Raw genomic sequence first — 27,679 nt, 5'->3', positions numbered from 1 at the left:
GGTTTCATATGCCCCCACTGTTCCTAATCCTAGAGCTTACCCAGCAAAATGGCTACACAGGAAAAGTCTGGATCTACAGACAAAAATATCGCACTTCCTACCAAGATGTGCACATTAGTTTTGAAATAAATTCTCCCTGGCTGACAGACCTGTCATTCTAACCTATCCAGGCAAGCTCATCTTTGCTCTGACTTTTCCATGCTTCTATAATTGGCCACACCACTTTTCCAATTAAACCACACTGAAACATCTGGTTTTTAAACTAAGCTCAAAGTCTAACAAAACTGGAGGGGCACAGAATCCTGTCTTCTTTGCTCCTATCCTACAGCTAGTTTGTGTTTTGGTGTTAAGTACTTGAGTTTTTCTTTTCTCATCATGTTTAAGATTTCATTTGCCATTCTACAGTATCCAAATATGCAGCCCCCCCAAAGTTGGGCCTGTAATGAAAGAACTGACCAAACTCTAACCCTGCTAATTTAAAAATCAGCTCCATATAAACTGATAAATCTCTATAATAAAAATTCCTGAATTGCATCTACTACACTGAGTCATTAAATAAAGGAGAGACATTCGTCCACTCCTTTTTAATAAAAGAAAAACACACACAAATTTAACTCCTGAAGCTGATCAAAAGATGCAATACCCTTGAAAAATGAATACTAATATCTCAACACTAAACCAGAATGGGCAATATATTTCAACTTTGAAACTGCTTTGCAATTACACATTAATCCCCTCAGCCTGAACAGCAGGTCTGTGAAGAAAGGATTGTTCTCCTTTAATGATGGAACCCTAGCACCATGGTTTTATTTTTCACAACACGGTGCAGTTAAGAACCCCACCGTTATTATGAAAATTTCCTCAGCAAAGGAGCTCCATCACATTACCAGTGCACCGATTCATCATAACGCGCCTCGCTCCTGCTCATCAACAAGTCTGAGTGATGAAAAGATCCAATATTATCCTGACAGTACTTCATGCACATTCTCAATCACACATTATTACAGCATCCATATTAATTTTCACTGACACGCGTCCTAGGCCTGTTCAAATTAGGCAAACCAACGAGGGGGAGTTGATGAAATACCAGCATAGCCACAGCTCATTGCATTCCAATTTGCATGCAAATGGTTTATCAGGAAAATTCCATTCCCAGCAACCAGCAAGTGAAAAACAACCGTAATCTACACTTCAGGGCCACCATACAGAGCTTAATGAATCGCAAAGAGAGAAGGAAGTGACAGACCTATGAGAGGATCGATTTCCACTGGCAGCTGGTAAGGCTGGTCTTGTACAGCACCTTGATGAGCTGGAATTCAGGAAAGAAGATTTTAAAACTTTGCAATTTTTTTTAATACATGAAGCCAAATATATTTTGTAAATCAAAGCTACGCCCTTTTTTTTTACTATTCAAGATTCTTCTGCATCGATTGAATGAAAAACAAAAAAAAAATCCAGGTGCTTTTGCAGGCTGTTTATTAAACATTTATTTTAGATTAGGCCTGTTCTGAATGTATGCCATCAGCAGCAGCTCTGGTCCTGAGCCATAAGCTCTAGCAGATGCTTTACTGGCAACCTCTCCTGTCGCAACAAAACAAAATTAAGTGGTAAAGAGGACTGAAAACAAAATGTGACAACCATCTGCTGACTGTAGCAAATACTATTTTCCTCTTCACTTTTTAAAGGACTGCTTTGAACAACTGAAGCACAAAGGACTTTTTTTTAAAAGTCAGTTTATGATACAGAGAGGGAAATCTCATAATCATCTCATAGTCAGCCAGTATTTAAGGATTCATCCTTCACCAAAACCCATTTATTTGCGAGTTTGCATAGAATTAATATATTAATTCTGCCAACCCACATTTGATCTGGGCACCTGGCATACCAGTAAAAGTTTATGTACTGAATTCTCCTGCAGGGGTAAAAAGAAAACCTTTTTTTCCCCCCACAGCTTCACTACAAAAAAACAAACAAACTGCTCCCCAGCCCCCAACCCACCCCACCCCCCTGCCCCAGCACCAGTAGCCTGCTTGGAAGAGAAACAAGAAATAATGGCTAAATACTTACACATATGATTTTTCTACCTACCATCCACATCTTAATATAAAAATTAGTGTCAATACAAGGATTTCTTAAATCAAATTTCTTTGATTCATAAGCAAATTCAAAGTTCTACGGCAATGAAACACCAACAACAGAACAAAACAGGAAATCTATGCGACAAAAAAGAGCATCCTGCTGGCTACCTGCTGGCTATTAGATGTCAGCAAAGCCACCGAATTCATATTCAAAGGCAGGAATGGGCTTTTTAATTACACATTAGTGACAACTGGTCACTTGGCAACTTAACTTTTTTATCATGATGCCTCATTAACAAAGACAATGCTAAGCCCACAGCAGGGGATATGGAGCAGTAATGATACCTGCCCTCTCATCCTAGGAGATCCCATTTTGGTATAAAATTTGAAGTCAACAATAGCAAAGGCTTAGGAATCCACAGACAGATATCTTAAGCACAGTACTCTATTAAACAGCCTGCAACTGATGTGTGCTCTCACAGAAGTGGGGTGAGGTGAGTTTTTGTTGAATATTCATGGTTGCCTTCTGTTTGTCTAATGGCAAGATAAGTGTAAAATGCTTCTAAAAATAGCAATGAAAAAATAGCCTAAAATGCCTGAAAAAATAGCAATTCAAAAGGACAGCTTACTGTTCTCCCTTTCAGAGGTGAGGAAATAGCCTGAAAAATCTGAAAGCTCTACTCAACTCCAATCAGTTATTATAACACTCACCAAACTGGTTGCTTGCTCATGGATCATCAACCAGCAGAATTCTGTTGAAATCAAAACCAACTCCTATCACTTTTGAACATTTTCTTCTTCCCATGAGTTGTATGTTCACATAGCCTATTTTTTAAAAGTCTTGACTATTATATGCCCACTGTCACATATCCAAGCTATGAGAGGATATTGCCATCCTCCTTTCAAAGAAATCTCAGGAGCCCTGTAAATAGTTCTTTCTTGTAACTTGTTATCTTAGACAAGTCTCCCTTCCCCCCTTCCTTCCCACCTTTCTCTTGAAGTGTTTCTCGGGCGGGTGAAATAATACATAGATGTTTCTATTTGAGAGGTAATTTGTAAGAATTAGGAAAAAGTGTGGGAGTCATCTGGCTTTTTTCAAAAAGCAATCAAGGACCATGGGTCAAGATTTCTTAGTAGGAATTTCAACCATGTAAGTGTTTCTCTGATGCGAGTATCTTCTATTTAAGTTATTTTAGTGGAAGGTCATTTTTCCCCCCTTTGTTAAAAAGCCTTTGACCAAATATACTGCACTGCAGCAAAATAAACTTCCTTTGACAGCTTGGGCCTAAGACTGTCATAGTCAAGGAAAGGAAGATTGATGTCTTTAAGATTGGAGAATATCAGATTTAAAAGCGAAATTATATATTCTCAAGTACAGCACACATTTAAAGGGAAATTAATTTTATTAGTTGCTGTGCAAATGGTTATTTTGTTTTCCTTTTATACTGACAATACATAAGCATAAGTTACTTATATAAGTAACTTTGAGATGCTTAAGATAAGACTTTCCATATATTCTATTTTCTAATTCCCATGGGGTGGCTTTAACAGCAGAATATCGAGTTTTTAATCAAGAAAAAATTGGCAAAGAAGATTTCAGGCAAGTTCTACATGCTTTATAACTGCCTTTGCCATGATATGGCTCAGGCTCCCAACAGACAGAACAACAATTTAAGAGGAAGAGTGTGCCTTTCCTGTGACTAAACAGTAGTAGACTGTTTTTGTCTTCTTGCATGGTGCCTGATGGCCTGGAAAGAAACATATTGTTTTTACAAACCTTTGGTGTGCTACATATCTTGCTGCAATAGCTCAAATTACCTTTCCAAGGAGAAACAAAGCCCACATGTGAAGAGCCAGCTGCGCCAATGAACTGGATTTGTTTTTTCCACTTTAAACCCACAACAGTTCTGAAGCAGATTGTGACAAGACAAGTGCTGCTGGATGGCAGGGGTTTCTTAGGCTCCTTGCTTTAATGTACTTACCAGGGAGGCTGTGCCACTTGTTCACAGCAAAGAGCCTGTTTGCAGTGACTGTGATCACAGCAGGAGTGGCCAGGCCAGGCTGGGTGTTGGCTGCCACGTGGGTGACTGGGGAGTTGGACGGGAACTTCAGGACCATGATAACATCCTGTTGGGCTTGCTCTGTGAACATCAAGGGGCTCTGCAGGAGGAGATACTGTTGAGTGCACACAACAAGAACCCAAATACACGGGAAAAGAGAACACGGGGAGGAGAAGAGACAGGACAAGAGAAGGAAGATTGAATTAAAACCCACGAGATCCCATAGAAGTTGCAGTAGAAAAGCAAATGCAATAGTAAGTGGAAAGGCTTGTGGAAATAACATTGTAGGCAGAAAACCCTGCCTGCACCCTATTAATCTTAGGGCTTTGTTGAACACAGGGTGTCTGTATGCAGACTTTGCTACAGATCATAGCAGATTAAACTAAAAGTTTTCAATTGCCTATCTCTGCCAAAAGAATTCTCCTTCGTATCTGCGGAGACAGCATGTCAAGGAAAGCAATGCCAAACCAGGAGGGAAACACAAAAAATAGTGAGCAAAAGAAATTCCTGCTCCAAGAGATTGTCTCAAGTTGCATTAAATTGGCAGACTGTAATTCTTTACAAGCCAGATGAGAACATGAAAGAACATTAAAATAAACAGATACACACACACACTAGATATATGTTCTGTGTATATTTCTAGTGTACAAAATAAGATTTATAAATGCAAAGTAGAAGACTTCACTGCAAACGTGTTTCAAAAGACAAACATAATTAAATACACTTATAAAGAATACAAAGTGGACGTGATTACAGACATTATCCTGCATTGTTTCCAGAAATGCTAAAGGGAGGGAATGAATCTAGACTCTCATTTTCAATATCATTTTTTAGGTTTTCGGCTTTTTAGTTTAGTAAGTTGAAAAGTTTATTAACTTTTTAACTAAGTTCTCGAAGAATACTGCAAACACCAAAACAAAATATTGAGGATCTGGATATCAAATGTGAGGAGAAAAAGCAACATCTGATGGGTTTATGACTGCGTGGTACATCTGAAAAAAGAGAACCCCATTGAAATGCAGAGGTACAATCATCATGGTCACCAGTAGCCACATTGCTCAAGTATTTGAAATTTTCTAATAACCAAATTAGAATACTAATAAAGTGTCCTTGGCTATTCTCCACCTGCAATATTTCGTTACATATATGTATATGTAAGTGCATACATTTAATGTATATTTATACAGAACTAATTAAAAAATTAAATGCATTTGCATTTTTATTATCACTCCTTTTAAAAAAGTTATTAAGAGTACTTAGAAAAACATATTGCCCTATGAATTCCTATTTACAGTCTTGCATAAAGGTGTAAATAAAAGCAACTAATAAGCTACCCAGACACCCTTCTGAGCAAGTGGCTAAAAGCCAATCAATATTATGAGTTAATCCTCCCTGGATGCTCATTCAATTAAAGGTGTCAGTAATGCCTCATCTGATGTGGCCTCAATTAAATCCAGCTATCTGATGGTTGAAAACACAAGGGGATACAGCAACAGCAGCAAAACCAGACAAATAGGCAGCCTTCATGTGACTGCTAATTACTACACCTGGTGTATATTATGGCTTGTGCACTTAACACAGCACGTGGTAACTTCCAATTCAGCTGTATTCATGCACACATGCACACAAAAACAAAACTCAATAAATAATGCAACTAGAAATAATTCAAAATTATGACAGGAAAAATATCCCTACTGTATATTTCAGATCCAGGAATACTTTTAAAACCATTTAATATAGTGCTATTACGAAAGCATGTAATAATGTCCACAAAACCAGCAAGTGAAGAACTAAGGGCTTTTTTTTCTGGGTGTACCCCAACCCAAAAAACCACAGGAGTTAGAAACAGCTAACTTCTTAGATTTTAACTTCTTCTATTACATACTAAATCTTCACTAATTCAGCATCATGAAAACTATTACGATAAAACCACACAAACTGCTTTCTGGTATCAAATTTATTTATATAACAATGGCTCTGACTAATATGTCAATAATCAACTTCTCAAGTTGCTCCTCTTCCTGAAACAAATCCCTTTAAATTAGAATGAACATTCATTGCATGGCACCATGACAGACGGACACACATATGGCAAGTGGCTGCATGAAGGGGAGTACCCGGGCTCCCCAACATCCCTGTTAGCAGGGCTCTTCTGAAACACACACACAAGCCCCTGCAGTGTCTGCTGGCCTGGGACCTGGGCATGGGGCGCAGGTAGCTGAGCAGCTCTCAGGTACAATGTGTGATGCATTTGAGAAAGACCAGTAGCTCAGTTTATCAATGAAGTTTACACTTCTGAGACTCCTGCATCACAAGGTTTGTAAGCTACTTTGGAAACATTTCATATTTCTGTGTAATCTTTTAAACCTTTGCACTTCAGATGTGTTTTAAAATTAATAGCATTAGTCTGCTTGAGTAGGACATATTTGCTTCTTGCATGTCCTGTATGACGTTTTTGCTTTTTTTTTTTTGTATTGCAGTGTAAACTGTCCACCCTAACAATAAGGGAATGTAATCTTTTGAAAACCTTGGGAATTAGCAGACCACTTGCTCCACTTGTCAGAATATCACTTAATGTCTTTAGCTCTGGACCTGCGACAACACAAATGAAATTTTAAACACAACATGATATGAAAAGTGATCAGTAATGTAATAATAATTTGTAAAATAAAATTATATTAGACACAAGTAGAGGTAAAAGGGAAAGCATGTTAATGCTCACTGCCTGGATTTTATCACCCTAGCTTTACTGCAAAACACATTTAGTCACATTCTTTGCTATGTAAGTTTCAGCTCATGAATTCCTAGTAATCCTGGTTTTAGGGGAAAACCTATGCCTGGGGGAAAATACAAGGAAGTTCCACCTCCTAAATCCATGCTTCTTGGGGAATCTGCCAAAGATTAACTAAATTGTCTCCACGATGACTGGCTCTCACCTGTACAGGTATGGTATTAACAAAATCAACTGATGAAGTGTTCTTAGATTACACTGACAAAAAAAAAGCTACACTAGAAATCAATGCAATCCTTTCTGCAACAAATAAAAGAAATACTTAAGCACTGCATGCAACTCCTACCAAATCATAACTCATCTGCTGGTTTTAATAACATAATTCCACAACCACATAAAAGCAAAGTGAAAGTGTCCAGTTCTGCAAAGGTAAGGGAGCAAAGGAAGTGAGCACAATGGCAGGTCACAAAGAGTTAACATGGCACTTACCACCTGCATGGCAGAACTTCTCGGAGGATGTGGTTCTATGAGCAGTTGGGAAGGGGTCTGTCCAAAACTTCGTATTTGAGCTTCCACAGCCTGGAAAAGGCACAGGCAGGTTTGCATGTTAAGAGGTGCTAATTACAGGCAATAGAACCATAACTGTCACCTGAAAATGTCATTCCACACTTCTGGCTTGTTTCATGTTGAAAATCAACCCCGTGTGTTCACTGTGGGGCTAAGTGCTTGGCACTGGTACTAAGAATGAGGTAATCATTTTAGTACTGTGGATGCTATTTCCATGAGAAACTCTGCAAAACCTCATCCAGCTCAATGATATTAAACAGAAACAAGCTATTATAATCAGAAACCCTCTTTATTGGCTCCATTTTTCCTTTTTAACACTGGCTTATCCTTTTTGTATCATAACTCAAAAACAAAAGTTAACTTTTAAAAAGTTTCTGCAGGTATTAAGTGTTGTACATTAAACTCCATTGCTTCATTTCACAGCAATAACTAGAAGGAAAGCCATATCAAGCTTTTACTCTTACTTCCAGGTTTATTTGAGAAGAGCAAACAATCTTAGGATGGATAAACTACCCACAGCAAAACTATAGGAGAACATGAAGGCATTACACAAGGGGGTTTTTAAAGTTTACCTGTATCTTCAGCCACATGCTTTAGTACTTCCTTCATTTTCATTTCAAATGAAAATAATGTTTAGTGATTTCTTTAAAATAATTAAGCTGAAACTTGTGAATTTGTACTTCTTGCCCTAGGCATGTCCAACTAATTTTCCATGCTGCCACCTCTATTGGCCCACTGGTTTAAAGATAACGTCAAGCAGCCAAAATTCAACAAGTTACTTCTTGTCAGCTTGGCCCCCTGCAGCAGGCACAGAAACAGGCTGATAGTACAGAAAATCTCTAATCATTCAGCTTAGTTTATCTCTTTCCTTGTGAGCTTAACTAATCACCTTGCCTTTGCTGTGAGCTAGCAGGCTGTACATGCGCTGATGCCTCAGGTATTTTTCTTCTTTTTCATGGTTCAACCTTCCTCAATGCTCCTTACACTTACATTTCCTAGTCTATTTCAGCCACTCCTTAAAATTTTTGAGACAACGGAATAACACTTATGCTGGCCTTATTTTTACCAACAACTATTTTTATATAAAGATCATTAGTAGGACATTCTCCTGTTACAAAAATAACAAAGCCAAAAGTAGAATGCACCTGAGACCTTAAAATAATCATCCTCTTGATAGTAAACACGCCATCCAAAACACTTGACCTTATTATATTTGGCAGGGCTTTTGAAATATCTCAACTCACCAGAGCAGGAGTCGAAATTAGTCTGTGAACAGATTCTAACACTCTTGCCCACTCTGGGAAGGACCATAATCTTCAAAGAACTGGTGAATAAGTAAGTTATCAAAAAGCTGGCTGAAATCTGACATACACAGTGTGATGCAGTGAGGACTTTTTGAGGAACAGCAGTATCAGACTCATGAAACACTAAAGCTCAGTAAGACCACAAGTCTCCTTCCTGCTGATGAGACATGCTACATTAAAATTCAGATCTGGGGGTTTGTGACTCAAGATATCAAGGGAATCACAAAACCTTTGAGGTCTCTTAAGACATGAGGCATTAACAAAGAAACTGGTCAGCAGCCCTATCCTCTCCATAAAATGCTGTTTGTTTCAAAACATCCAGATTTTAAAAAGATGTGCCCAAACTTACTTGCAGATTAGGCAGCATATTTTCACCAGCAAATGGGAATTCTGCCCTGCATTGAGGGTAGAACCAGAAGAATACAGGATAAAATATTCTTGAAACACAACTCCCATGCATTTCTTTTAGAACTGAGAATAGATAAAGCAAGGAAATAATGAGCTTTAGATTTATTTAGTTCCTTGTATATTGACTTATGATCAATACAGAAACTTTCATACCCAAATGCTCATTTTCAGCATTTAAATAGAGGCAGAATTTTTATCTCAACCTTGAAATCTGGTATGTCTTTTAATGCCCAATGCTACCTCTGGACACTATACACTTACATGGTGCCAAACAGTGAGGGAAAACGATCAGAAGAAACACAAGATGTCACGTATTGATGCACAGTATTTCAATACCATCATCATTACAAGAGCTCAAACGGAGGTAGATCAAGGATGAAACACAGACTCAGCCCACCAGTCAAGAGGCGCTCTCTGTTTTCATATAGTGTCTGTCAGAGCTGGTGAAGGTGCTGACCAGTGGGACAATGATTTTGCCAAACCCTGCCTCAGAGGATCATAGATTCTCTATTTTCAGTCTTAACAGACACTGTTTATGATCTAGCTTGAGTTTGTCATCTTTACTGATGTCTTCAGAAATCCAAAAGAAATCTGAAGAACTGTTGAGTAAAGGCAACAACACTTGGACAAATATGTCTAGACATAGTGGCTAGACTTCAGAAAAAAGTCTTCTGCATTCTTTCTGGTTACTATGAAAAAAAAAAAGGTAAAGGTTTCTCTTTTTAGTTTCAACATTTTGTAATAATGACCAAGAGAGTGTACTAGCAAGCCCAAATGGTTCCTTCCTTTTCCCAGATTGTATTCAAAGTCAATCCAGATGTCAGCTCCACATTCTGATGTCTCAGTCAGAAGGATCACATACAGAAGGACGCAAGATGACCTCCTCCTGTCAGCAGAAATGTGATGCTGGAGCTGGAATCAATCCCCATCTCTCAATTTATGTAACAGCAGAAAGAGCCACCAGATGCCACTCAGACTTTTGTTCAACTTGTCAAAGAAAATCAGGTAGGACCAGGGAATCTTTTTCTCAGAGATATAATTAGTATCTCCTTTGAAGAAAAGAACCTACCTACCACTCACCTGAGAAAATACAGTAAAATGCCCATCAGTCAGAAAGTCACCATCCACTTCCTTTCTAATGCATTATAGCCCAGCCTCTTACTGAGCTTTCTTGAAAAAAATTATTACCCGCATCAGTCAGTATTACAAAGAGACAGACAGCTCCTTCAGCAGTAGAGGAAGGGCATGTGCTCTCACACTGCCAGATTCCTCTGGAGCACACAGCCATTTACACGACCGTTCATAGAAACATTTGGGAAATTTGCACAACCAGCTTCACATCTAATAAGGACACCATATAACTACTAAGATGTACATAACCTTTGTTTGAAAGACATTTTTACTTGACAAGCTCTTATCACTGAAAGCTAGATGTGTGCCACAAAGTAAAACATAGCATCATTCCACATTTTATTTCACTGTTTCTCAAATACCTAAGTAAACCAGCCTTTTCCTGTTAATCATCTACAAATCCAAAATTTTGGCAAGGCCAGAATTGTTCCAGATGCTACAACAAGAAGTAATAAAATGAAACAACCTTTTCATAGGTAAGAGGTAAGCAACATTTACAATAATTCACACAGTATGCATCTCAAACACATATTTATGTAACACTGTATTTTGAATTTTAATTAATTTAGAAGCATGAAAGCCATAGGCGAATTTCATAAGTAAACATTTATCTGATTTTATCCATTCCTAAAAAGCCTCCTAAGTCATCTCCTCTTCTCTTGGGGTGTGGGAAGGGGAAAAGGAGAATAGGGAAGCAAATTGAAAGAAGGAAACTTGAAAACTTGGCTTAGCTATAATGTAGTTCCTGGCCACTGTTTAGTATGGCTATTTCCACTCTCTGAAGTTACCCTCTCATCTAACTGTGAAGAAAGTTAATTCAACAATATGCAGTACCCATCAAATACGGCTGTAAATTTTTTGGGAAGGAGGGTGATGGGGAGGTTGAACATATGGATGCAGTTAAGGTAAAAACAGATGTTTGTTACTTTTCTTTGCAGCAACACTCAGAAACTAAGTCAAAATTGCTTTTTTTTCATGTTTATGTCTGAAAGAACTATAAAATTAAATATGAGGGAGGGCGGGTGGAGGGGGAGCTGCAGTGAGTGTCACAGAGAAAGAATGAAACAGTCTCCAGTTTTGAACTCAAATTCTCAAATGAAGGCCCATAACAGTTAAAAGGCAAGACATACACCATTTAACTCCAGATTTAAAGACCTTTAAAGGGACTAGCTCAGAGTTGCTTTCATCATGCCTCCTCAGACACAAAACACCAAACTGAGGAGTCCAGGGGCACAGTACACCCATGTTAAAATGCATGCCTTGGTCTGAGGGTACAAGCTACAACCTCCTCATCTGCTACAAAGAGGCTGCTCTCAGCTCCTTTACAGTTTGGCACCAAAGTATTCCCAGTTACTTCCCAAATCTCTAAGATTTAGTTGCCAAACATTTGAAACCCCAGGTGAAATAACAGCATGAATTGTAATATATATTCTTTCAGCACACGTGTCAGGGACAGAAAACGTTTTGAGTTCATCCTCCATCTTTCTGCCCAGTATTTACGTCCAGAAAATAACAGCCCTTGCAAAAGTAATTATTTTGGCTCTCTGCCACTCCTACCTCACTTTTCAATATTCAAAAAGGTTTACACACATGTTCCTCAGTGATTTCTATTGGCTTGAGTGATACGCAATTATGATTACTTGCTTTCCCCTTCCTTCCACCCAGATGTTGCTTTAGAGCATCAGAGAACACAGACTGTTTGACAGGGAAGTTAAATGGCTCAGCAGCCAACCAAGGAGCTCCTTTCCCTACGGACAGTGATTAAAATCCAGCTCTGGTAACAAGTGATCAGAAAACCCCCTCTGATCAGAGAGAGCCACTTACACCCCTACAGGAATATTCTTATTTAAATTCCTCTAGGACTACAGGAACACAGATAACACTAGCCAGAGAGCAATCACAATTCATAACAATAGATAAAATTGCTGAAAAAAGGCACAAGATTATAAAGAGAAGCTCTTTGTAGTACCATGTCCCTTGTTTCCTAACAATCCCCATTAGATCAAGACTGTGAAAAATGGGCAAAATGCTTTTCTTACAGAGGCAATGTATATGCTGGCTGACTGTACACCTGCCCTGGGGATATTGCACTACACTTGACCCAAGGAAAAAAATACAGCACTCAAATGTATTGTTAGTATCACAAATTCACACACTCCCATTTGCTATTTTAAAAATAAAATGAGCAGTCTAGTTTCTTCATGTCAAAACAGAAAATTATTTCTCTTGTTTTGACTTCACAAATCAAACATTTTGTTCTGAATCACTTTCACATTTTGTTTTCTTGTTGCACCATTCACTTAATATACTGATTAAGAAAATTTTGCGAGCTAGCTTTGAAATCTAACAAATAGCAGGGAAGAGAATGGAGCAGAAGAAAGGCTAAGGAAAAGACACTACAAGACCAAGAGTTACCTATTGTTCTCTAGGTGTCATTAAACCTGACTGCAAAATGTTTGTGATGTACCCTCTGCTAACCACGCAGAATCCAGAAAGCGCCTGCTGCTGCCCACTAATGCAGGTACAGCTCCAAGCCCAGCACCTCAGGGTTACGACTCCAGAGCCAAAGCGTGGGCAGAAATACTGTCACCAGCCTGCAGAGTGGGGCCTTATTAGGGCACATGAGAAACTTGGGATGGAGCAAAAAGTGCACAACCTTTGCCTGTGTGTTAGCAAGGTCTGTAACAAAACTGCGGACCTCATTACATGAAAAACCAACAGACACGTATAGAAATCAAAGCCATCAAATAGAAATTCAGCTTTTTTTTTTCTTCCTTCTTTATACCTTCCTTGTAAGAAATATATCTGCTGCAAAATATATTTATTTTCTTCTTATCACCCCCCAGTTTCATCTCCTTCTGCCTGGAAATGCCAGAAAATATCCGAGTTCTGAAAATATCAGAGTTGTCTGGAGATTGGTTACTGGTCTAACCACTCATTGTTTATAAAATCCATACTACAGATATATGGGTGGGAAGGGGTTACCCTAAGCAGGATTACTTTTTTTTTCCTCAAGCTGTTTGAAATCAATATATGAATAATACATTATCCTGTTCACATCAGAAAAGTGGAGAAAGGAGAACTGCACAGGATGCCTTCCACCACATCTTTACAAACAAAAACACTAAACCAGCTCTTAAACTACATTAAGGAATTTTATGTGAGAAAAAAGAAAAAATTAAGTCTTTTTGTTCAGACAAATCAGTGTGACAATTACATGGCACTTATCAAAATAAAATAGGAAGTAATCACAGTTTGTGAGAATACAAATAGAAGCCCCTCAGGGCCATGCAAGTTGCCCCAATCTGAATATATACATTCCAGGCATATTAAACAAAGGCACAGCCCAGCCTAGCTGCAATCTCCAGCTCACGCAGCTGTCCGTCTACTGCAGCGTAATCCCAGCTGCCAATCTGAAAGAAACCAGTTAGTCAGAGCAGACACAACCAACAGAAACAAATGTCACTCAATAATGTTCAGAGGCTCTGGGTTCATGGATAATTTCAAACAGTATCTCTGTCTGGAACATTGATGTGCTCATTCAAAACACCTAAATCTTTGGCTACTGGAAAGAAGCAGATAAAAAGCACTAGAACTACAAAAACAGGTCTGGTAGTACTTCAAAGAGACTGACAAAATAAGAAGGGAAAAGAGTCTAAAAGGAGAGTAAAGATCAATTTAAGGACCTGCAAAAAAAACTGGAGTCAATACAAGCAAAAGCCTAAGCTGCTCTGGAACTAGTTTTATAAAATACAACAGTTTCTGTTTTATTTGAGCACCACAACCAAAATTACTTTCCACTTCTCTTTTTGTGGCAGCTAAAGATTTCAAGAGAGCAACTCAGTGCTTTAATTTCTAATCAATTATTATCACAGAGAAAGTAGTGGCACTGCCATGCACAATACCCTCAAACTCTAATTTCTGGCATTATTCATTTGCTTCCCTAAGTAGCTAAACAATCTCAAATTTTCTTATATTAAACTTTTTCCTCTGGAAAAAAGCAATCAATTCCAATCTCTTAACAGACCACAGATTTTCCTAAACATTGATGTCATCTCTATTTATTAAATAAAAAAGCTTCATTAAAATAAAATATTTCAATCTGAAGGAGTTTAATACACAGATGTCAAAATCCAAATTGTAGTGGTCTTTAAACTGTCTTCTCTGATCACTTTTCAGAATCTGCAACAACTGTGAGAAATGAAAAATTCCTTTTCTTAAGCTATGAAAAACATTTACTAAAACTCTCATAAGTACTCCCTGCAAGATCAAACCTGCTGTTTCCACACTATGGGTGCAATGCTATCTCAGGGTTTTCTACTGCAACAAATGAACTTTTTGTTGTTATTTAATAGAATGTAGCATTTAACTGAGACTTGACTTTTAGATAACGACTGAGGAAAACACCTCTGGCATGACCACAAGCTTTCTCACTCAAGCAGTAGCTATTTATCAAATATAACTAAAAATTAAAATAACGAATTTTGGTAAGTAAACAGCACACACATCTACGGCCACAGTGGGAACACTGCTGCCTATTTTATACACCCTGGGCTGCAACAAGGACATTGAATGAAAACATTCCAAATAAAAATGTTTCATTTCCCAATTACTATGAAAGTCAATACAGAGACCATTCAGACAGCATAAAGAGCCTGCAAATAATCAAAGTGTGTTGATGACACAAAAAATTCCTGTAGCCTGTTCACTTACATGTTTCTTTCAAGTCTAAATGACTTGGTGTATAACTGTAACTATTATATACAGGTATATCTCATCCTTTCCACATATGGAAGAGGAAAAAGTAGTTTAAAAATTGAAACAATTTATATCAAAAGGAGTTATTTTTGAAGCATTATGAATATCACTTTTATCCTTATTTACCTTGAATATCACTTATTTACCTTCCTATTACTCTTTCTTATTTAATGCTAGCCAAGAAATATGTCAGCTAAGACTGACCAGCCAGGTACAAATGAAAATGTAAGGAGCTTAGCGGGTCTCAAGACCTCTCTGGCTCTTATAGATACTCAAGACAGGTCAAGCAAGAGGTGAGGGAACTGACTGCACTGAAAATTTCTATCCCTTGAATTTCAATCAAAGGCTGAGGGAAAAAAGCACTCAGAGCTGAAGAACTAATTCACATGTGCTACCTCCTTCCAAAAAACTTTACTACTTCCTGCCAGTTTTTTAAATCCTTATACATGGAGCATCCTAGTCCTAATCTAATTAACTCTAAAACATCTCTCCTTTTTCTGGTGGATAGAGAAGCAGAATCAGGAGATAAAATTAAAATCTACCCTGTAATGAAGACTAAAAGAGAACAAGGTCAAATATTTTTCTGAATCAAAACCAAGCTGAATATTTTTCATGTCTGTTTGTAAGCACTATAGTAAATATGTAAGCTAAGACAAAGGGCACTAAATCCCAATTTATCACATCAAACTCCAGACTGAATGGAATCAAAGGAGTGCCACACCTCCCAGATAACTGCAGTAAGCACTTGCTTATGTTCATTTTGCTCATTTACTCCAACACCACAAACAGGTCTCAGTGTGAGCAGAGATGTGAGAACTAATAGGTAACTGATACAAACAGGTGGCAGGAGTGGTGCTCCTGTTATTTAATGCTTCTTTCACCAGAAGGAAATACTGCATCCTTTCATGGGAGAGTCCTGATGCCCAGACAAGCTGATTTCATTGAGCAGTGGTACCTGCCCTCACAGGAGGCCCTGTCTCTGTTACACACTCCTACCATGGGTACCACCCCAGGAAAAGACCAAGGTAGGGGCTTGGATGCGTTGCCCAGTCCACATCTCCTTAGCCATTAAATCACTGTATAATCCTTTAAATACAGCCTTCTTAATTCCAATTCCATACAAGGGTATTTTAATACAGATTTGCAATTAAAATGAGACCAATGTTAAACATTTATTTGGCTTTTCCCACTGTTCCTGTGCTGTACAACACCAAACATGCCATCTGTGCCACACACTTCCAGCCAGAGACAATTCAAAGATGGTTTCTACGGTACTTTGAATGTTGCCTGAGTGAATTTGTTACTTACTGAACACAGCACATGGAAATTTACAGCCCTGTGACAGTTATTTTATAACCATTTTATCCTACATTTTAAAACTCATCACAGCCACAACAAAGATTTTTCCCTGCCAAATCCAGACTGATCATTTTCCCAACTATTTAGTAAATGTTAACTATGTTATAAATACAAATCATGTTTATATTCCGTGAAAGATTCACTGTTGTCAGGGTTCTCCAGCTAAGTTAGAGGGTTGAAATATGCTATTAACTCCCACCATGAGCAGACCTAAAGAAGAGGCCAAAAATGCTTTCTCTGGGATAAGATATCAGATCTGCTACTGCTGTCATGAAACTGGGGTCATGTAAACTAAACATCCTTGTAACTTCTTTTGGGCACAGAAGTCTTTCAAACTGTAAATATTTAAAAATAAAATACGACTACTAAGAGATAGACCTAAGATGCATAAAAGTTACCCAAAGATATTAATCTTAAATAACATTTAAAAGCTATTATCCATTAAATAATTTACCCTATTTGCTTTAAAACTGAAAATAAAAGAATTATCTTTTTTATATATATAATCCGAAGTGGCACATTCAAATGACAAGCCAAATGCTATCTCAAAGCTGATTCTTCATAATTTTTGAAACTCCTCAGTTCATACAGAAATGAAGTATCATCAATAGAAAGAAAGGTGCCAAAAAATGGAGAAAGCTTGCTTCCTAATGTTAAATAGACCACCTTAATGTAACAAAAAGGCACCTTCTCTTCAGAGGAAGTATAAAACAACAGAACCATCTAAGAATAAAGGAAATCACACAATGTTATAATTTAATGGGACTTATTCTTATGTTTTTAGAGATATTATTGCTAATTTTAAAATGATTAATTTTTCTTAAATTGCTGAATTCAAAGATCATATCAGATGGTTTTGTTTTGGGTTTTTTTTTTTCAAATGTGGCTTTTTGATAAGCATGGTACAAAATTCAGGGTGCTTCCTGAAGGGTAGGGAAGTACAAATCCTATATACAAATACAATTTGTGCTTCCTGTAAAAACCAAGGATGCATTCTCCAAATAATATTTCAAATTCCTGCTACTAACTTTGTTTCTTTTCTTTGCTTTTATCCAGTGTTTACACTAACTACATAGGGATATCAGTGGAGAAATGGACTTCTAAGTAGGGCAGTCCATATTCATGTCATCCTTTCTTACACTAAGCCAGAGACAAGAGGAATTTCTGTTCTTCTGACCAACACTGATGAAATACCCACCAATCAGTCCTAGATACAAATTATTTTGTATGGATTGTGCTTCAGCTCCTAATCAGTCAGTTGTCTGAGTGACTTAGATCTAATTCTACTTTTTTTTTCTCACTCCATTCTTGGACAGCTATGGCAAAAAGAGAGCAGAATTTGAGATAAGAAGGTGCTGTGAATTCTCCCCAGAACAGCTGGATGACATTTATCTGTGCTAAATAACTCCTTGCCCCTTCCATCCAGGCAAAAAAAAGAGCCCTTCCACAGAAGATCTTGTGACTGGGAGTTCCACAGATCAAAACATGGTGCTCAAGAGCAAGTCAACAGAAGGCAGTGACACAGCAGAGCTCTGCTGGCAAATGCAGTCTTTTTCACCAGGATATTTACTGCTTGCCCACTGAACAGCAACTTCCCTTTGCAGCTGTCATCTCCTTCAGCAAAACACACAAGGAGAAGAGTCAATGACAGCACTACCAAAATGCTTGGAGGGGAAGAGGAGGAGGAAGGAATGGTCTCTGCAGGATGAGCAGTGCACCAAAATGCCAGCAGGGATACCGGATCCCTTGCCTTGCTTCTCCTGGCTGCAGCTCCCTTCCCCCACTGGCTGCAACTCAAACCCCTCTCTCTTGATCTACTCCCCTCCCCCTGAGATTTGCCTTTGAATTATGCAAGCTTTGCACTCCCCAGGGTTTATCTGCCAAAAGGTAGCATGTGGCCCATGGTTTGCATTTTAGTTTAAAATTTTCTATTATGGCAGCCAGATCCTTTCAAAATACTTTACTTCCTTTATTCCCATAGGCAGAAAGAATGGCAGGAAAAAATTGTTCACAGCAGTATAAGAGGATGTAAAGTTCTACGTTTTCAGTTAGGAAAAAAAAAAGGTGGAATATGGTTTTAATCAAGTAGTTTTCCTTCCTAGACGAGTACTTCCTTCTTGTAATATATATAACCTGACTGCCTATAAAAATAAAGGTGCCAGTCAGAGCCATTTAGGAGACCTAAGGAAATTCTGCATTAACCTACACCCCTCCACTCCTCAGTGCCTTCCACCATTGTTCTGTGTGTGGCCTCTTTGATGATTTAGGTCACCAATACCCATGTATATATCTGTGGAGATACCTCAGAAACACATGCATCATAGGCCTCTCATTGCTGATGTGGTATAGGCTCAGCACTGTCTTTGTGGGGAAATTGCCAAGGTTTAAGCAATTGCTATTATTTCCATATGATACCTAAAAGCCTCAATAACTTGCAGCTCTCAGAATATACAGGAGCTTCTCTTTGGTTTAGGTTTGCAAATAAAAATACTTTTTCTGCTACAACTGTCAAGATTTAAAGACCCAAACCTGAATCGTATCAAGAGGAAAAAGCCAAAATCATCATTTTTGAAACCAAGAAATCCAGTTTAATACCTGTCTAATAAAAGATACTAAGTCTGAGGTGCCGTGCCTGCCTGAAAATACTGTAAATTGTCCACATCAAAAATTCATTTGAGCTCTAACCAGGAATTTGGTGGAGAAAAGAAGAGATATTTTTTGGTAGGCTGACTGAAGGAGAAAAATAAATGCTGATTGAAGCTGCTTGGTAGCACAGAATGTTAGCACAGGTCCTCAGGGAGACAGATTAGCAAGCAGGAAGAAGGTGAGGCTGTCAAAGGTGCATGATAAATTCATTTAGCACATAGATATAGAATGATTATGCACACAGAAATACACACAAACAGATTTTTCATTACTTTCATCTCTACCATTAAGTAAAACCAGAGTAAGTCACCATTGGTGATAAGAGTCATTAAATTCCTGCAGCATCAGTATTGCATCAGAGCTGATCATATGTAATTTAAAATTACATTTACATAATAATAAATATACTTTAGAAAACACAGGCAAGAGATACCTAACTAAACAGGAGACCTTTCACTGTTTTAGCGGCAACCTTAAAAATCCTAAATAAAAAGATTCCACTGGGCAAATCCTTCTAGCAACTCAGAACAAAAATGCTACAAGACCAAATTTATTCTGCTGCCTGCATTCATTAGTGTGTATTTTTGACACCATCGGTACTGTTTCAAAATTCTGCTGCTGCTAAGCTACTCCACTATTGTGAACTCAACACTACAATTCTCCCTCTCCTGTTTTCATTTTTTAGTCAGTTTAGACAGCACAGAACAATCAAAAATAAGAAACATTGTAGTAAAGTACTATTAAAAAAAAAAAGTGAGAAATTCAAAATATTTGGTAACAAAGTGAATGCCTTGCTGAGATGATCCACACTTCCAAACATTTGTAACTTTCCTGATCCTAATCTTTTTTCAGGCTATAACACAAGTAAAACAGATCACAATAAATGTGATAAAAGAACTGTTCAAGAAAAATTTAAATCACACAAAAACTGTGTGTGGAGATTACTACTTTCACCAGTGTTACTTCAATCATTAGTTTAATAAATAAAGGTTCAATGATGGTTCATTTAATAATAAAATTTAGAACAATTTACATACAATACCCAGCCTACATTTCAGCTCACATTTTAACCAATTGCTTCAAGTCTAATAAATACTCCTAAAAGGTAAGGATAATTCCTTGCCAATGTAGAGTGACAAAATTCACTATCAGTGAATTGAAAACACATCACAGTGAACATCTACTAGATGACTCTTGGGTCAACAATTTTTCCAATCCCAGATAGCATTTTTTCTTAAAAGCCACGTGTCCCAGTATTCCTCTTCTTAGCTCGATTAATGGTATTTATGTGCAACACATGTATTTTAGGTTAAAACAGACTAAGATGCAGTTTGTGGACTGACGGTAAGCCATGTAATGACAAAATTGAGCCATCACTTTGGTATTAAGCCAGTCCCTGTGTCACCTCTAAATAAAACATTTGATAAGATTTATATTACTTTGTTTTCATGGACTCTGAATATTTTATAACAAGGTACCACTTACATTTATTCTATAATTAATATACTTGCAGCTATACTTGGTACCAATACAGTGTCTGAAGAGAGGACATAAAATCAATCAAAAATCTATTTTAATCATGCCACCCCGCCCTTTTTTAAACAGCTGGTTAGGTGGTAGAGGAGGAACTTTCAAACACACAGTATTCTGTGAGATACTTCTGCAAATAGATTTTCTGAATGATACTGAGTCTAAGTAAAGCTACTGATCTTTGCAATGCTGAAATATTTTCTTTTGCATTTGAAAAACACAGGCCAGGTTATTTGAATCTGATAGCAAACCTAATTGAAGTATCTGAGGCTACCAAAGTCTGCAAGACTGCACTTAAAGAGAACTGTTAAAAAGTACAGAAGTAAATTCAGAAGCACAAGCCAAATCAAGGTTGTTCACTGCCACTAAGATCCAGCACCAGGGAAAAAAATGACTGAACTCAGCAACTGAAGCAATCCTTGAACTTTTATTTTTATATTGGCATCGAGCCTGGGCTGAAATCCAGGTGCACAAAGTTTAAGAACAACTTGCATCCTTGTTCTATTAATTCTGCATGCTGTGACAACTGGTTCAAGCACCTTGCATTTGACTGGCCTGTGGCCAAACCACAAGAAAACACAAAGAAATTGAACATTCACCAGAAGCCTTGAACAATGTGGAGTCTTCACAGTTTCAACACTGCAGTGGTAAACGAAGCCCTTTTTGTATTTATAAAGTACAAACTTACCTCTCTGAGTACAGAGTCCGTTATTGAACTTAAATTAACAGCTCCTTCATAAGTCAAATAGTAGAATACATTCAGGGACCTAACAGCCTCTGGCCCTTGCTGTTTGTAGCCAAAAATCAGATCAATCCACTGGTGAAGCTGGCAGGAGACAAACTCACTTTCTAATGCCTGTGAAAAAAACCATACACAAAACACAAACTTGAGTTTGCCAGACAGTCATCATTTGGTAGTAGCAAGAGCATTTTTGTTTTATAGCATGTCAAATTATCTAAACAAGTCTAAATACAGAATTGGTAAGAGTATTTTAGACATTCTATCCAGAAAAAGGTGGGCCTTGTGATAGATGCCAGAGTCTCATGCCCTACTTACTGAGATCTCACTTTTTAAACTAGAATAATGGGAAAAAAGAAAAAAAAGCAGTAAGTGGAAAGTAATTGTGCATTTACACACAGACAGGCTATGTTTTTATGAACTCTCAAAATGAAATTGTGCTGTCCTGTGTGATCTGCATGCTGAATAACAACAGCAGGATTATCTGATTCTGACAGCCAAAGAGAAGATTTATAGAATTTGGGAAACAAGACTAGCTAGCCAGCGATGCTAGGCTAAAAATTTAACAGGATGGAAATATAAAACTGCCACCACTTTCACACATTTCTTGTGTACAAACCTATACAGAAACCCATAAAGAAGTGCTATGCCAAATGACTAAGCTGCTTTTCTGAAGATGTTAACCAGTTACAACCCAATCCCAAAGGCAAGAGTATCCAAAAACCACTATATTAAAAGATAACCTAAAAATCATTGCCATCTAAAGAGTTAATTTATGTCGATTAAATCACTATCAGGATTTCTTTTTCCTGTTTTATACGAAGGTTCAAAGAATTTGAATGAATTCAATGAATTCAAATTACCAAATGAAAAAACATAACAAACAGATATTCTCTTCATCTAACAAAATGAATGGCATTTTCCTTGCAAAGGAAATTCCTAATTTTGAGCAGAGGAAGTTGAAATTAATCGGGAAACCAAGGAAATCACTCTGCAATTTGCACACAAAAATGATGGGTTTGTTTCATTAACCGATGCCTGAAAACAACATTTAAATTGACACATAAAACCAGCAATTGTCTTAATTTGTGTGGTGCACTCCACACAAAAGCCCTAAATATGTTCAAATTAGAGCAAGCTGCTTGATTGTCACTGCAGTCTCATGTCATATTAATGCATGACAAACATTAAACCATACACTTAAATGGCAATTTATATCATTTAAATGTTTACTGCCACTCCAGATCATCACTCATTTAAATGTGACTTTCTGACAGCTAATTTCAGTTAATTTTCCTCGATTCACTTAATTAGAACTTTCAATCAAGAAAAGACCTGTACATATCTTAGACATCATAACATTCTTTTTTTATTTTTACTTTTATTAGGATACTGAATTGCTGAAAGCTTTCATTAAAATGAATCACCACACAGTAGAATATTTGTCAGGATGATGATATAGCAATACCTTACAACATATATGCTAGGCCGGGACTTTTTTTCCTTTTTAATTTAAAAAACACCCAATATTTAGACAGACACACAATTACAACTATAAAAAACCACAAGCAGGCCAATTAAAAATTAATGATTTCAAAATTGTTTAATAAGATAAAACCAGTCAGGAGTCTCATGAGTGTCCATAATACTGCAATGTGCAGCCATAAAATTCTACAGGGCTCAGCAAATTACAATTATAAGAATTAATTTTCATGCTATCCTACTTAAAAAAAAAAATTAACCCTGGAATATACGTACTGTTACCATTATAACTAACACAAAGACAACAAGAATGTTAGGAACTTAAGATTTTTTTTTATAGGTACATAAGTAAATATTCAGAATGTGTTGAAGTTCATATTCTCCTTTTCTACAAAAGCAAGTTTTTCCATCAGTCACATTACCCTCACAAAGCATTCAGACCTGAATAATTAAAGGAATACCACTGCAAGCTCCTTAGATTAATGTCTGTATAAATGTGATTTTTTTTTTCCCTTTAAAAGCAAAACTAGAACACTTGCCTTCTCAGGGAATGGTTGGAAGCCATCCTGATCTCACTTTTCTTTCTCAATTTTGAAGTAATTTTGCATTTGAAATTTTTACAGATTCAAAAGCAGATTTTTTTTTCCTTATTAGGCCATTTAAAAATCTTCTTAGCTTCCAAATCCCAAGTGAAAGAGATAACTGAAAACCAGCTACAGTCAGCATCAGGACCTTGAAGGATAGACCAAACAGCACACAAATCCAAGGCCAAAAAAGCTTGCCTAGTATTTCATGTTCTCAGTTAAGCTCTTGGTTAGAGGGAAGTGCTAATGCTATGACATAATCAATGGGGGAACAATAATTAACAGCTTGTCTAATGACTAAAGAACAGACTTCCAAGGAAAACAACACCATGTGTTGGATCAGCATGACGCACTTTGCACTGGTATATTTAAATATAGATCCTCCTTAAGAAAGCATCTGAGAAACAAAGACATTGCAATTTGCAGAAATATTTGGTTATAAAAAGAAAGGTGTTTGCATTGTTTGTTGTTTTTAAATATTGCTGTTAGCATTTACCTCTTGCAAACTTAAGCCAAGCCTATTGATGGTTCAGCTAGGATTACTTACTTCAGCCTCAACTTCATCGAGGACAGGCAGCGATCGTTAAGGGTTGAGTTAAACCCAGCACGCAGCCAAGGCACATGAACATCCTTCCATGCTGCTCCTGGAGCAAACCAAGGAATTGCCAGCACCCCCAGGGCAGAGTGAGCTCATTGCTCACCTGTACTTTGAGGGAAATACGCACAACAAGGAAATCCCCAAAAATGTCCAGCATATAAAGCAATATCCAAACCCACGGAGTTATTGCAAAACAAATCAGTGACTGAAGTCCAATTGTTAATGGATCAAACAAGCCCATGGAAAGGCAGTCACGTGAAGCCACATACATATTGTCAATTCTGTCCACAGGGGACTCATATTAACGTTGATAAACTGTCTTGGGGCTGATATCTGTTTCTTTAATGAGATCTATTAGGCAGAGACTAAAACACTTGAGATATGCTAAAAAGTACAGTATACAGATGTCAAACACAAACACCTATTAGTAACTTTCATTTCTCTATTCCCAAGGTAGAAACACCTCAGACACATCAACAAATAGAAGCTTTGATCTAACTAGGAAATTTTAGTTTATTCATAAATACTTTTTGAATGCACAACCTGATGTCACTAAATATGTGCAACCAAAACTATTTCATTGTGAACAACCCACTATTTTATGAGTATCTTTTTCTGTCCTGTTCTCTGAAAGAATTTAACACAAAATATTTTACTGCTGGCAACCAAAAACTAACATCAGTCTAATACTAATACTAATACTAATACTAATACTAATACTAATACTAATACTAATACTAATACTAATACTAATACTAATACTAATACTAATGATTTGGTAGAACAAGGATGGAACAACAAAAAAACATAAAACCAACTGGCTGGGAATGATTTTTCCTTTGTCCATTATAGATTCTCTAAAGATTTATCTTTATATACTTTCCCAAACAATATTATATCTTTGGAAACAAGATTTGTATCTTTGAAGTGACTACTATGGCTTTTGCCCTCTACTTTTATTTCTGCTTTAGATTTTGTGCAGCAACATACACCATATGCAGTGATGTTTATTAAAAATTAGTATATATTGTGTTTGAGTTTTTGATGTTCTAACACTGAAATTAGATGAAAGGTTTAACTGCATTTTTTTTTCATTAGCACAGATATATATTCATAGTCAAGCTATTCAGAAATAAATGACAGACTTACTCACCTTATTCCTATGCTGATTAAAGCAATTTTGAAGCACAGCACAACGCATGCATGCAACTCTTATTTGAATGACAGAAAAAGTATCCAACCCATGCAAAATGTGGTTTATTAAATGTTAAAATGAAAGGAGAAATCTTGTTGAGAAACCAAAACTGCTTGTACATGAATAATCTTTCCTATTTATTCAATTGGAAAAAAAAACCAACAAACCAACAAACGCAGGAGTACACTTCACCAGTAAGAAATAAATCTCAAGTAAAAATAATTGCCTGTTACTTTTAATGGACTAAACATTTTAATTCCCCTCTGGAAGAATTTCCTCTGAAATTAAAATGGAGTCTCTTTAATGTTCCACTTGAAAAATATTTATGTATGAACAGAAAAGCATGAATTAGGATTTCTCACATTTTTTAGCAAAATCACAACTTTCAGGTGAAAAATACTCTTCTTGAACAAGGAAAAAAACCTACATAACTGCAACAGCAGGTTCGGACTTTAAACTGATACGTGTTCTGGCTTGTAAATACGTGTATGCACATGCATTCAAAACAAAACCTCAAACCCACCAAAACTAAACAACTGGAATGATGTTTGCATGTTCAGGCTTTCAGACACAAGTTGGTAATGCTGCCTTAACACTGATATATGACCTTTGTAAGTTACAATGAAGAAGGCTGGTTTTTTCAGCCTAATTAGAACTGTTTCAAATTTTCCTGCTAAATATATGATAGAAAGTCCTTTCAACTTTTTCTTTTTTTTATTCTAGAGTTTCTTTTCACATCAGCCTTGTTCCAATCAAAATATGTTTTGAATTAAATTATTTTGATTCAATATGGGGATCACATTTCACTTCTAAGATTTAAAGTTCGAAAAGGAAAAGTTTAGGCTGTTCAAACAAAGCAAATGCAGCCACTTTGCGGAAAGCTATTCACATTTACCAAGACTGACAAATTGTTTGTGTGCACCATTAGGTCTAGTCTCTGCAATAGTTGCCAGATTTCCTGTCCTCCTAATAACATATTAACTCTACAAGTGCTGGCTTTATATTTAGAAGTTTTTCAGTAACCTCTTGGATTTAAAAAGTAAATTATGAAATGCACTTTCACCAGTGACACACTTTGATCATAGGGGTACACACATCTGAGAATAAAGATGTATATAAAGTTATTAAAAAGATAAAGAATTCAGGCCTGCCTTAAAGATATCAGAAGGAAGAGGACAGCATATGTACTGAGTAGAAAACTAACTCCATGTTCTGAATGAGGTAAGACAAATAATCAAATGGATGAAAAGGACATCAAAACAATTTACATGATTGGTGATTTTTTACTTGGTAAGTAACTATTTCAAGCAAATGCATTTAGTTTTGCTTACTGTATTTTACAAATTGTTTTAAGCATGAAATACTTAAGAAACTGATTTTTACTTACAGAAAAAAATTAAAACAACTATTTCATTTTTCCTTTGTGTGTGCTTGCGTTAAAGAAATGCACTGCCAATTCTTCATTACTGTTTTAACAAAGTGAGCATTTTACTTTATTTCTCTACTAGGTTAGAGATACCAGGATAAAGTACGCTGGAAAATACAGTCCTAATAAAACATTTCACTTAGTTGCTTTACTGAAGACAACTGATCTCGTAGAAAAAAGGGTATCAGCAATTTGAGAAGCTGAGACGCAGGAGATCTATGGAAGATTAACTTCCCTTCCTCTGTTCCTTCTTCTTTGTATTTAACATTAAGCTAGTAAGTTTTAACAAAAAAGGAAATTTGCATAATAGTGTAACTTACTGAAATTTTGTGGCAAGGTATATTCTGCATGAGCAGCACATAAACAAAGAAAAATATTTTGCAATGCAATGATTCAAACTCCTATCTGAATTAATGTCATTATTACCAAAATAAGAGTAGCATGTTTAGCCAAAAAATCTTGAGCACTTTTTTATCTTTTGGTCATTTCTATACTGAGTCTACAGCAGTAATTTTGTGGTTTAAATGGAAAATTCAGACAGCTGCTACACATTTTATAAAATAAAAACTGCATCTCCTTTGAAATTCGGCTTCATTCTCAACTGAAATGTCTATTATTAGGCACCAGAAATAAAAGATTTTTAAAAATGTTAAAAAACTGCATTGGAGCATTTGTAGTTACTCTTTCCATCAAGGGCAGTGATCACTTTAACAATATTTCTCAGTATATCCTTGATAACTTGCAAATTTGAGAGAAATATTAAGGCAGAAGTGCTACAATAAGTTTATGAAGCAGTTTATGAACAGAACAAATGATGCATTTTTATTCCTAAGTTTCAAAGTTTAGACATCTACCTTAGTTGTTGCCTTACCTCAGTTGTTCACAAATTCATGGTTGTTACAATGCTAACTTCCCTACTGAAAAAAAAGAGTGGGCAAAACCTGTCTCAGCCCACTGGCTCCATCAGTAAACAGATGCTTTCCAAAAGGCATCCCAAGAATGGCCCTATCTCAACTATCTGGCTCCTTCACACCAAGAGGTAGAAAAGGTACAGAATTGGTATGAACAAAAAATGATCAGGAG

General features: G+C 36.8%; 1 protein-coding gene across 4 annotated transcripts in view; it reads right to left on the bottom strand.

The window, feature by feature from the left end:
• Positions 1-27,679, bottom strand: part of LRBA (LPS responsive beige-like anchor protein) — a 367,787-nt gene that overhangs the window by 32,726 nt on the left and 307,382 nt on the right. For all 4 annotated transcript variants that reach the window (XM_030238944.2, XM_030238946.2, XM_030238947.2 and 1 more), the window contains 4 exons: positions 21,261-21,428; positions 7,359-7,448; positions 4,061-4,238; positions 1,247-1,309 (listed from right to left, as the gene is read on the bottom strand). In XM_030238944.2, the coding sequence (XP_030094804.2) occupies positions 1,247-1,309; positions 4,061-4,238; positions 7,359-7,448; positions 21,261-21,428 (499 nt within the window). The remainder of the gene's footprint in view (positions 1-1,246; positions 1,310-4,060; positions 4,239-7,358; positions 7,449-21,260; positions 21,429-27,679) is intronic.

Source organism: Serinus canaria, chromosome 4, assembly GCF_022539315.1.
Source record: "Serinus canaria isolate serCan28SL12 chromosome 4, serCan2020, whole genome shotgun sequence".
NCBI lineage: Eukaryota > Metazoa > Chordata > Aves > Passeriformes > Fringillidae > Serinus > Serinus canaria.
The sequence above is the reverse complement of the archived record's forward strand: the minus strand, read 5'-3'. Positions and strand labels throughout refer to the sequence as shown.